Source organism: Lithobates pipiens, unplaced genomic scaffold, assembly GCF_037356315.1.
Source record: "Lithobates pipiens isolate NorthernLeopardFrog02 unplaced genomic scaffold, aLitPip1_a1.2 Scaffold_28, whole genome shotgun sequence".
Lineage (NCBI taxonomy): Eukaryota > Metazoa > Chordata > Amphibia > Anura > Ranidae > Lithobates > Lithobates pipiens.
The window spans coordinates 28398737-28411388 of NW_027507789.1; the positions used below are offsets into that span (position 1 = coordinate 28398737).

A 12652-nucleotide genomic window follows, 5' to 3' on the forward strand; every position below is an offset into this window, starting at 1 on the left:
TGATGCCAAAGCACAGATTCAACAAACCCCAAAAATACCAGAACATTGGTAATTTCATGAGACATTCTTTTTAGGGTCTCTGCAGCATATGTTTTACTCTAATGCAACAGTTCTGCTTCATTGTGTATGGAACGATTTAATTTACAGAGCATTAAATGTGCTTGTTTCAGCTAATGTTTATGTCCAACTAAACAGGAATTATGCCCTGTACACACGGTTGGACATTCCGACCACAAAATCCGCCTGATTTTTTCCGATGGATTTTGTCCGAAACGTGTGCTGTATACACACGGTCGCACAAAGTTGTCGGAAAATCTGATTGTTCCGAACAAGGTGAAGTAAAACACATACAACGGGACTACGTAGAGGCCTGTAGCCAATAGCTTTCGTCCCCAAATTTATTCTGAGCATGCGTGGCACTTTGTGCGTTGGGATTCTATACACACGATTGGAAAAAGTCAGATCGGATTTTGTTGTCGGAAAATGTTAGGTCCTGCTCTCAAATTTTTTCTGATGGATAAAGCCCCCTAGAGCCCACACATGATCGGATTTTCCGACAACATAATCCGATCGGACTTTTCCCTTAGGAATTTCCGACCGTGTATACAATTTACATTTAGCAGGCTGCAGGTAGGGTGGTGACACCATTGTATACCTTACATGTTCCAAAGAAAGTGCTGTCACCTACAGTGATGTATGTATTTAAAGTGTATAGAAAGCCAAACCAATTTTTCTAATTTAGAGCAGGGAAGTATTACAACTCATATAAAGTGTTTTTTTCAATCTGTGTCCTATTTTGGAGATTTTTCATGACTTCCTGTCCTGGAGACGCAACAGGAAATCAAAGGAAATCTCTCCAAAGTGAACAAAATTCCTATCTTAGAGAACTGCTACAGGTATCTGAAATATTTAGGGTGTGTTTTCCTAGATATCATCTACATATATCTTGTCTCTTAGTGGACCATAATTTGTTTTTAATGATTCCTTTTTTCTATTTTTTTTCCTATGTAAACATTTTACATTCAGATTCCTTTATGTTTGTAGCACCAGATTTAAAATAAAACTCTTGTACCGGAAACTTGATTCTAGTGCAAAATAACATTTCTAGTTAATTCTAAAATTTGTATCTGGGCAGCACAGTGGTGTAGTGGTTAGCACTCTCACCTAGCAGTAAGAAGGTCGCTGGTTCAAAATCCCAACTACCTGTCGGAGCGATCCATTAAAAAGTATAGGAACTCGTTGACTATTCAGCTGCTAAACGCGGCGAAGGCCTGTATCCCTTTGTGCTGGAGATCGGAGAACCCACCGGCAATGGCTCTATGGTTTTCTAAAGTAAATGAATTAAGAGATATGGCAGACCTCACAGCGACGCTCCATAATAGGGAGGAGGCCTTTCGTGAGACTTGGAGACCTTGGAATCATTTCATCTACACTGAGGCGTACCTTCGGGTGGTAGCTTCAAATGCCCGTTGAGAGAGAGTCTCTGTTTGCTGGCTGCGGCCCCCTTTCCCCCCCCCCCCCCTGCGGTCGGGTGGCGCTCACAGTCCCTGTTTTGCTCTTTTCTGTTAGCCTTCCTCGTTTTAGCTCGCCTGGAGCCTTGTCTGTGTTTCTTTTACTTGGTCTGTCTCTCTGTTCTGATCCCCCCTCTTTCTCCCTGGCCCTCCTTCCTCCCTGTCTCCCTCTGTAGCCCCTTCCTTTCGTAATTCCCTTCCCCTTTACCGTTTCGCTTCCTCAGCCCTTTATCTTTCATGATTAGATCCTGCCGGTTAGCCCTGGCGGGCAGCGGTGGGTTGTGGGCCTCCCTGGGAATGACCAGTTCCAACAAGTGTATGCTCTGTCCGCCTGGGGCCCGGCTCACCGCCCATCTCCCTCCTTCTCCCTTTCTTTATAAAACAACAAAACTTTGGGCATCTCATTGTATTGCATGGCCATGCGATGATTACTACCCACCTGGGTGGGATTGGTTAGCCTAATTGGTGTTGGAGGTCTTGAGAAGGGACTCTAGCCCCCGGTTCGGGAATGTTTTCTTGTTTATTTTAAGCCTATATTGGGGGTGGTCTCTCTGTATATCCCACCTGGGTGATACTGTAAGCTGTATGTTGTGAAATTCTGTATGTTCTATTGTTGTTGTCCATGTGCCTGTTATTTCTTCCGACATTAAATAAAAGAATTACAAAAAAAAATCCCAACCACGACACTACCTGCCTGGAGTTTGCATGTTCTCCCTGTGCCTGCGTGGGTTTCCTCCGGGTACTCCGGTTTCCTCCCACAATCCAAAGACATGCAGGCAGGTTAATTGGCTTCTGTCCAAAATTGGCCCTAGTATATGAATGGGGACATTGGATTGTGGGCTCCTTGAGGATAGGGACCGATGTGGGTGTAGCAATGTACAGGGAAAGGGACAATTGTAGACACTCACTCAGGTTGAACTGGATGGACTGGTGTCTTTATTCAACCTAACTAACTATAACTATAACTAACTATAACTAGTTTAAAGTTCACCTAAACCTAAGTATTTTTATGAATTCCCTTATGCTTTTTTTTTTTTTTTATACATATACTTTAAAGCATCTCTAAACCCCATTATATTTGTTTTCAGGGTTTAGATACACATTAATCCTTTTTTTTCAATTTATGTGACATGGTAGCTATGAATGGTGCTGTCAAGAAAGTCAAATGAACATGAGTATGACAAACCAAACCGAGGCTTTTGAATTTGTCCTGCTTGGATTTGGGAAGCTTAACCAGTTTAGGACTTTAGTCTTTGTGGTCTTTTTTACTATTTACTTTGCAACATTGTTTGGAAACCTCCTTATCATCGTCTTAGTATCGTCAAGTCATCACCTCCATACTCCAATGTACATCTTTCTCATTCATCTTTCTATATGTGACATTGTGTTTACCACAAACATCGCTCCTGAAATGTTATGTCATATACTGAATGAAGTTGGTAAGATGTCCATGGCAAACTGCATATCACAATGCTATCTGTATGGATCTTCTACAGTTGCAGAGAGCCTCATTCTGACTGCCATGTCCTACGATCGCTATCTAGCCATATGTAATCCTTTACGTTATACTTCAACTATGAGACATGGGGTTTGCTTGAAGTTTGTAGGTTCCTCTTGGTTGGTAGGACTCTTAGTTAATCTAAATACTTGTCTAATGCTGTTTAGTAGTGATTTTTGTGGGCCAAATATTATTGACCACTTCATTTGTGAACTGGATCCACTTTTAAAACTTTCATGTTCCAATACTTCCATGTTGGAAACCTTAATCTTAATATTGTCCATCCCTATAATAGTTATTCCATTTGTGTTCATAATAGTGACTTATGTTTGGATCTTTCTAACTGTTCTGAAGATTCCATCTAGTACTGGGAGGCAAAAGACCTTCTCCACCTGCAGCTCACATTTGACATCAGTGAGCACCTACTATGGAACCCTGACTGCCATCTATGTTGTTCCAAATAGAGACCATGCACTCTCAAAGGCTTTGTATGTCTTGTACACAGTGGTGACTCCATTATTCAATCCAGTTATCTATAGTCTGAGAAATCAGGATATAAGAAAGGCATTTGAGATGCTGTTAAACAAGATAAAATAAAGCAGTGTTAGACCTTGCTCATTAGGGTAGGCTCTTGATTGGATCTATCAAGCTTGAGCCATCTACCGATTGTAGAGAAGCAAAAAAAATTTCCAAACATAAGACTTCATAAAATGTATTTCCTAATATCAGGCTAAAACAATACATTACCAAACATACCAATTTGCCCCTTTTGTCATGTTTTTGTATTGATCTTGATCTGTGTGGATTTTTTGGGGTCAAATAACTCTTTATTCCACAAATTTCAAGGTACATGGCAAAATGAGACAGCAGACAAAATATACATTTCTGTACTGCTTTTAAAGGGGTTGTAAAGTAAAATTTTTTATTTTTTTAAAATAACAAACATGTCATACTTACCTCCACTGTGCAGCTCGTTTTGCACAGAGTGGCCCCGAACCTGCTCTTCTGGGGTCCCTCGGCGGCTGTCTCTGCTTCCTCCCGCAGGTGCTTCTCACGTTAATGCGAGCTCCCTCGCATTGGTGAGAAGCACTGCGGGCGCGCTCCCGTGATACAGCCGGCGGCTATAGCCGCTCGCTGTATCACAAGGCCCCGCCCCCGGCGCGCTGCGTCATTGGATGTGATTGACAGCAGCGCGAGCCGAAGGCTGCGCTGCTTTCAATCCATCCACTCCAGCCAATCAGCGGCCAGGCTGAGCGGCGAAGAGGACGGCGGGGGCGAGCGCGGGATTTTCGAGGGGTCAGGTAAGTAAAATGGGGGGACTGGGGGCGCCGGCAGTGTGAGATGTTTTTTCACCTTAATGCATAGAATGCATTAAGGTAAAAAAACATTTACCTTTACAACCCCTTTAAAGCCAAAGTATTTGGGCAGCACAGTGGTGTAGTTGGTAGCATTCTTACCTAGCAGTAAAAAAGGTCGCTGGTTCCACTCCCAACCATGACAGTTTCCTCCGGGTACTCCGGTTTCCTCCAACACTCCAAAGACATGCAGGTAGGTTAATTGTCTTCTGTCCAAAATTGTCCCTAGTATATGAATGGGGACCTTGGATTGTGGGCTCCTTGAGGGTAGGTACCAATGTGAGTGTGCAATGTACAGGGATGGGGACAATTGTAGACACTCACTCAGGTTGAACTGGATGGACTGGTGGACCTTACTAACTATGTAACTATGTATTTAAAAAAACAAATGAAACATATACATTTAATATAACTTGATGGGACTTTAAAACTAAGGGGCTTTTTTTTTTCTTTCCACATTGTATTGCCCTGTATAGCAGAGAGACTCTGTGTTTCAACAAAAGATTTAATAAAAAATTATGATTGATAAAAGAATATATAGAAATTTGGAAATAAATAAGTTTGTCTAGTTATTTGGTAAATATAACATTTATGGGTATTTTCATTGACATAAGCCTTGGCAACCAATTATAATTTAGTCTATATTGTGCAATTGTTCAATTTGTTATAAATGGGCCTATGGGCCTCGAATTCTTGAACTTGCTTGTTCCCAGCTGTTATCATTAAACCTGCTTCCCTGGGGAGCCTGCCTGCTATGATCATTTGTTGTTCTACTTCAGTCCCGAAAGAGCTCCTTATTAGACTATGGAGACAGCTCCACCAGGATTTTATCTGTTTTATGAATGCTTAAAAGCTTCTCCTTTAATTATCGTCATCGCTGAACAAGAGGATTGAATATGGTGCTCTAACACAGTAATTAATCTAAACCAAATCTACAGAAAGTATCTGTTAGTAAAGGGCATCCAAAACCACATGTTGGTAACACAAAGGGGTTGATTTACTCAAGTCAAATAGACTTTGCCTTTTGCAAGTACAGTAAAACCTTGGATTGAGAGAATAATTTGTCCTGGAAGCAAGCTTGTAATTCAAAGCAAATTTCCCCATAAGAAATAAGGGAAAGTCAAATGATTAGTTCCACAACCATTTATTCATAAGTCATTCAGTTTATAGTCCATATAAAAAGATTAGCGCAATGTGATAGGTTGAGTAACCATAAAATGTCCATCCACAAATGGAAGCCTCCACAAGGGCAATAGAAGCAAAATCCAGTAGGAGCTACAGAGTATAAAAGAAAAGAGAGGCGCCTCTAAATGTAGCAATATGATTACATTTAATGAAGGCACAACATTTAGCAACTCACATGGTTGATCATTAAAAGAGGCACATCTAAGTATGCAGGCAACCGGGGTAAAGCTGTCCACACAGACCATCCCCCGCACCGCCGGCTCTCACCGCTGTCAGTCTGCAATCGTGACTGGGAAGACTACCCTGCAGTAGAGCAATCTGAAAGCGAGGATTAAAGCGCTCGTGGAGGGCAGCGTGGAAGGGACAACGTCAATGGCGGTGAGGAGCATGGTCTATGTGGGCAGCTTTACCCCGGATGCCTGCATACTTAGATGTGCCTGTTTTAATCATCAACCATGCGAGTTTCTGAATATTCTACTTTCATTAAATTTAACTATATTGCTAACCTTAGAGACACCTCTCTTCTCTTTTATACTCAGTTATGACTTGTGTGAGGGGGTTCGCTCGGTAGCGGGTGTGTGTGACCCCCTGGATGGGTTCACAACACAAAGTCAGGCACAGCAGACAGCGGTGTAGGTGCAAAAAACAAAAGGTCCGGTTTATTTAGGCTACATGCAGTGATACATATAACAGCCAAACAAAATAAAACAAGAAAATAAATCCTGGTCAGCTTGACCTCTAACTACACACGTAGACTCCCTGTCTAACAACTGGGTGCAGCCCCAGTCCCTGTCTCTATTGTAGGGGTTTGCCACACAGGCGTTAACTCACCGCACAGAACAGATCCCAGACTCCCCAGTCTATACACACAAAACTGGTTCCAGGATGGAGCATCTCCCTATGCATGCTGGGGTTTTTTGTAGAGGTCTTAATGAGCCCACTTACTTCAGCTGGGCTCATTAACTCTTCCCCTCTAATTGTAAAAGTCTGCATAAAGCCTGAATCTAGGACACACATATTTCCCATCCTGAATACAACCAGGTGATTTTACCTGCGTGCTGCCACATACCCCCCCCTCTTGTTTCAACCTTGGGGTTGTAACACAAGCAGCCAGACACGCATGTATCCGAGACAAAGCATCCACATTCCCCATTTTAACACCAGGGCGATGCTTAACTGTAAAGTTAAATTCCTGTAGGGCCAGGAACCACCTATTTACCCTTCTATTGGTCTCCTTGTTTTGAGCCATCCACTTTAAAGGAGCGTGATCAGTCACCAGGTCAAAGTGCCTACCTAGCAGATAGTACCGAAGGGAATCTAGAGCCCACTTCACTGCTAAACATTCCTTCTCAATCGTGGAGTAATTTACCTCATGGGACTTCAACTTCCTGCTGAGGTAAATGACTGGGTGCTCTTCCCCGTTCCAGACCTGGGATAACACTGCTCCTAACCCAACGTCTGATGCATCAGTTTGTACAACAAAGTCCTTAGAGAAGTCTGGTGAGTACAACACTGGCTGGCTACATAAGGCTGTTTTTAAGGACTGAAATGCTTCCTCAGCCTCTGGGGACCATTTAACCATAACCGACTCTTTCCCTTTTGTCAGGTTGGTGAGGGGCACAGCCTGAGAAGCAAAATGGGGAATGAATCGTCGATAATAGCCAGCGATTCCCAGAAAGGCTCGTACCTGTTTCTTGCTGTTGGGACGTGGCCAACTCTGTATGGCCTCGACTTTATTGACTTGGGGTTTTATCACCCCCCTCCCAATAGTGTACCCAAGATATTTGGCCTCCTCCTGTCCAATGGTACACTTCTTTGGATTGGCCGTAAACCCAGCTTCCCGGATAGAGTCTAGGACTGCTTGTACTTTTGGCAAATGTGAGACCCAGTCTGTGCTATGGATAATCACATCATCCAGGTAAGCTGCAGCATATTTATGATGGGGCCTCAGAATCTTATCCATTTTCCGCTGGAATGTTGCCGGTGCATTCTGTAACCCAAACGGCATTCTCTTATATTGGAATGCCCCATCTGGGGTTACAAACGCAGTTTTCTCCTTGGCCGACTCGGCCAGGGGAATTTGCCAATACCCTTTGGTGAGATCAAGAGTTGTCATATATCGGGCTGTTCCCAGCCGGTCAACCAACTCATCTATACGTGGCATGGGGTAGGTGTCAAATTTTGTAACTTTATTTAATTGTCTAAAATCGTTACAAAACCGCCAGCTCCCATCAGGTTTGGGCACTAGTACAATAGGACTGGACCAGTCACTCTGGGACTCCTCTATCACACCCAATTCCAGCATCCTTTGAACCTCCCCACGTATTGCCTCCCGTCGGGCCTCTGGTATTCTATAAGGTTTTAGTTTTACCCTTTCTCCTGGCGGGGTGATAATGTCATGCTCTACGCCAGATGTTTGTCCCGGAAGCTCAGAGAAAATCTCTTTGTTACGAAGTACAAACTCTTTAACCTCCTGTTGTTGGGGTTTCGATAAGGTGTCTGCTATTCCAACCTCAGGAACTAAGCAATCAGGCTGTACTTGTGACAAAGTCTCTGCGACTAGGGATTCCCTATCCCTCCAGGCTTTCAGCAGATTGACGTGATAGATCTGCTCCGGCTTTCGCCTTCCTGGCTGTCTAACCCTGTAGTTCACCTCACTAATTTTTTCAATTACTTCATATGGACCTTGCTATTTGGCCAGAAATTTGCTTTCAACCGTAGGGACTAGCACCAAGACCCTATCCCCCGGGGAAAAAGTACGTGTCTTGGCCCCACGGTTGTACACTCTCTGCTGTGCTAACTGCGCTTGGGTTAAATGTTCCTTTACAATTGGCATTACCTGTGCAATTCTATCTTGCATCAGGGCGACATGCTCAATCACACTCCTGTGAGGAGAACTCTCATTTCCCCAAGTTTCCTTGGCGATATCCAGCAGCCCTCTTGGGTGTCTCCCATAGAGCAACTCGAAGGGTGAGAAACCTATAGAGGATTGGGGTACCTCCCTAATAGCAAACATCAGATAGGGTATTAGACAATCCCAATTCTTTCCATCTCTATCCACCACCTTCTTTAACATTTGTTTTAGGGTTTTGTTGAATCTTTCAACCAACCCATCTGTTTGGGGGTGATACACAGATGTACGCAATTGCTTCACTTTGTACAACTTGCATAATTCTTTCATAACCCGGGACATAAAGGGTGTACCTTGGTCCATAAGCAGTTCCTTACAAATACCCACGCGGCTAAAAACAAGGGATAGCTCTTTGGCTATGGTTTTGGCCGAGGTATTTCGGAGAGGAATTGCTTCTGGATAACGGGTGGCATAGTCCAATATAACCAAAATGTACTGATGCCCCCTAGCAGACTTCATTATCGGACCTACCAAATCCATTGCGATCCTCTCAAAGGGGACCTCAATGATAGGAAGAGGTACCAGTGGGTTACGGAAATGTGGCATAGGTGCCGACTTCTGACACACAGGGCAGGAGGAACAATAATTTTCTCTTTCCTTCATGACCCCAGGCCAATAGAATCTCTGCAATACCCTCTCTCTGGTTTTCTCTGTCCCCAGATGACCTCCCAGAATGTGTCCATGAGCCAATTCTAACACCAACTTCCTGTAAGGTTTGGGCACTACAAGTTGCTCAATGGTTTCTTCTGCCCTTTGAGCCACTCGATATAGCAGGTCCCTTTCCATAGTGAAGTAAGGATAAGGGCAAGTCTTATCTGGGTTCACTAACTCGCCATCTATTTTCACCACATTTTCCCGTGCCTTTATTAGGGTGGGGTCTTTTAACTGTTCTGTGGCAAAATTTTCCCTGTGAACCTCAAGATCAGAAAACTCCACAGACGGCATGTTTTCATCTGAGGATGTTGGCTCCTCCCCAGTTTCTCGAGTTTCCCCCGCCAATACCGACAAGGGAAATTCAGGAGAGTCCTCACCACTCCCAGAGGAATTCTGGTCATCTTCCTGGTTTATAGGGGCACCAATGGGGGCCTCAGGACAATCCCAGAGTTCCCAGAATTTTGGAAAACCCCTTCCCACAATAGCATCATGTGGTAAGTGAGACACTAACCCCACCTGATGAGAGAGGTTACCTTTGGGGGTCTCAAAAAACACTGAAGTTACAGGATACTCTCGGGTGTCCCCATGCACACAAATAACAGCTACCCTGTTCTTCCCAGAGACCTCTGTAGTAACTAATTCAGCTTTTATCAATGTTACCAGGCTACCTGAATCTAGCAACACATCAACATGTCTACCATTAATACACATTTTACATAAATGTTTCTCAGGTCCCCGAATGGCAGTGCATGCAACTGTCGCAAACAGCGACTGACGTCTCTCCCTTATAAAGTCACATTGCATAGGCTCATCCACAACTGGGCAATTGGCTGCAATATGTCCCTCTTGCCGGCAGCGGTAGCAAATAATTTTTTTCGCTGCCTCTTGCAGCATGGGCTTCCTGGGCTGCTCCCGCCAGACCTTAGGTAGAACTCCCATCCTCTCACTCTCTCCACCCTCACCCCTTGGAGTCATCTTACCCGCCACTGGGGATGATCTGGTCTTAGGGGGAAAAGTCCGTGAGTCCCTGGAAGAGGTGGTCAAGTTCTCTGTAGCCAAGTACCTCTCAACCAGATCCACAAGTTTATCTGCATTTTCTGGGTCTCCATGGCTTACCCATTTTTGGATGGCAGTAGGAAGAGCTCTCAGGAAACGATCCATAACCACACGTTCCACAATGTTTGGTGCGGTCAAAATCTCTGGCTGCAGCCACTTCCTGCTCAGGTGAATGAGATCATACATTTGAGACCTGGGAGGTTTTCCAACCTGAAAAGTCCAGTTATGCACACGCTGAGCCCGGACTGCCAGGGTGACACCCAGCCGTGCCAATATTTCTGCTTTTAGCACCACATAGTCTTTTGCTTGGTCAGGCTCTAGGTCATAATAAGCTTTCTGCGATTCCCCAGTTAACAGAGGGGCCACCAGTCCAGCCCATTGCTCCTTAGGCCACTTTCCCCTTTCAGCAGTCCTTTCAAATGTGGTCAAAAACACCTCCGGATCATCCTCTCCAGTCATTTTTGTCAGTAAACGGCTTACACCAAAGGTTGCGGTATTATTGTACCCACTTGCTTCATTGGTCTGCGGACGTTGCTGTATCAATGTCTCCATTTGCTGTTGAAAATTCTGCTCTTGCTTCTGCAACAGGTCTATGAAGCGGGCTTCAGATCGCTGCTGGGCTTGTTGCTGAGCTTCCAAACTCTGCTGCAAAGTTGCATTTGTCTGCTGCTGATTTGCATTTGCCTGCTGCTGGGCTTGTTGTTGATCTGCAAGGCTCTTTTGTAAAGCTGCATTTGTTTGCTGCTGATTTGCATTTGCTTGCTGCTGGTTTGCATTTGCTAGAGCCAGCTGTCTCAGTATCTCCTCCATGCTGGCCTTAACAAAAAAAAAAAAACTGCCAAAATTCTCCACCAACTGTGAGGGGGTTCGCTCGGTAGCGGGTGTGTGTGACCCCCTGGATGGGTTCACAACACAAAGTCAGGCACAGCAGACAGCGGTGTAGGTGCAAAAAACAAAAGGTCCGGTTTATTTAGGCTACATGCAGTGATACATATAACAGCCAAACAAAATAAAACAAGAAAATAAATCCTGGTCAGCTTGACCTCTAACTACACACGTAGACTCCCTGTCTAACAACTGGGTGCAGCCCCAGTCCCTGTCTCTATTGTAGGGGTTTGCCACACAGGCGTTAACTCACCGCACAGAACAGATCTCAGACTCCCCAGTCTATACACACAAAACTGGTTCCAGGATGGAGCATCTCCCTATGCATGCTGGGGTTTTTTGTAGAGGTCTTAATGAGCCCACTTACTTCAGCTGGGCTCATTAACTCTTCCCCTCTAATTGTAAAAGTCTGCATAAGGCTGGGTTCACACCGCTGCGATGCGGGAACGCCGCGAATCCGCGGCGTTTTCCCACATCGCACACCTCCCGCCGGCAGTTCACACTGCCCTATGCGGACGGCTGGGAGTGTCAATGTTATGTTAATGACACCCCCAGATCCGTCGGCATATCGCAGTGCGATCTGCCGACTCGCACAGGAATCGGATCGCATGGTGTGAACCCCCATGCAATCCGATTCTGTTGCGGACCCAAAAAAGGGTCCCGTGCGAGTTTGCTGCGGGAGCGCTGCGAATTCAGCCATACTATCTGTATGGCTGAACTCGCATTGCTACGGAGATCGGATGTGATTTGCTGTGCGAATCACATCTGGATCTCCCCCCGCAGCAGTGTGAACCCAGCCTAAAGCCTGAATCTAGGACACACATATTTCCCATCCTGAATACAACCAGGTGATTTTACCTGCGTGCTGCCACACTTGACACTACTTGGATATCAAGACATGACTTGTATATCAATTCAAGATTTCTAAAAGAATGTTGCTTGTCTTGCAAAACACTCTCAAAACAAGGTTTTACTGTACAGTTGATTCAGAGCTTAATAAATGAGGGGAAGTTCTGCTTTTGCCATCCAATAAAATGCAAGCAACCATTGAGATTTTAGGTGATGGTTTGGCTAGATAATTTATGCCCATAGATTTTAGGGTATTATTAGGTTGGGTAGACCATTGATGGCCATAGTTTTGCCCCTGGAGTAACCCCTTGTATACTCCAATAGATTCATGTAGCTCCTGTAACAGAGCAGGACAGGATTTGCTCATATTTGTACATTTTCTAAATTTAGAAATAGCAGCAATTAGAAATGGTATTGTCAGAAACCATGAATCAGACCGAGACAGAAGTACAATTAAATCACACTTGCTTATTAAATAAAAATAAAAAGGTAAATAGAAAAAGCGTATTCAAAGAATACAGAGTCCAGTAACCAGATAGGGTAGTCAGCCAGGCCAGAGTTCAATAACCAGATCGGGTAGTCAGCCAGGTCAGAAGTCAGGGATCCAAGTAGAGCAACAGCAAGCAGGATAAGGAGCCAGAAGGGATGTCAGCAAGCCAGTCTTTAAAAAGAACCACAGGAGATGGTTTCTAGTGATGTGACCAAGGCGAAGGCAGAGGTGAAGTGAGCTGGACAGCTTTAAGTAGGC

The 12652-nt window shown here is 44.5% G+C and overlaps 1 protein-coding gene across 1 annotated transcript; it reads left to right on the forward strand.

Moving 5' to 3' along the window:
* LOC143934841 (olfactory receptor 5V1-like) lies at positions 1 to 3825 on the forward strand. Its single transcript, XM_077458449.1, has 2 exons — positions 1 to 48; positions 2600 to 3825. Exon 2 carries the CDS (start codon positions 2677 to 2679, stop codon positions 3604 to 3606), a length of 930 nt encoding a protein of 309 aa, XP_077314575.1. The 5' UTR covers positions 1 to 48; positions 2600 to 2676; the 3' UTR covers positions 3607 to 3825.
* The last annotated feature ends 8827 nt before the right edge of the window (positions 3826 to 12652 follow it).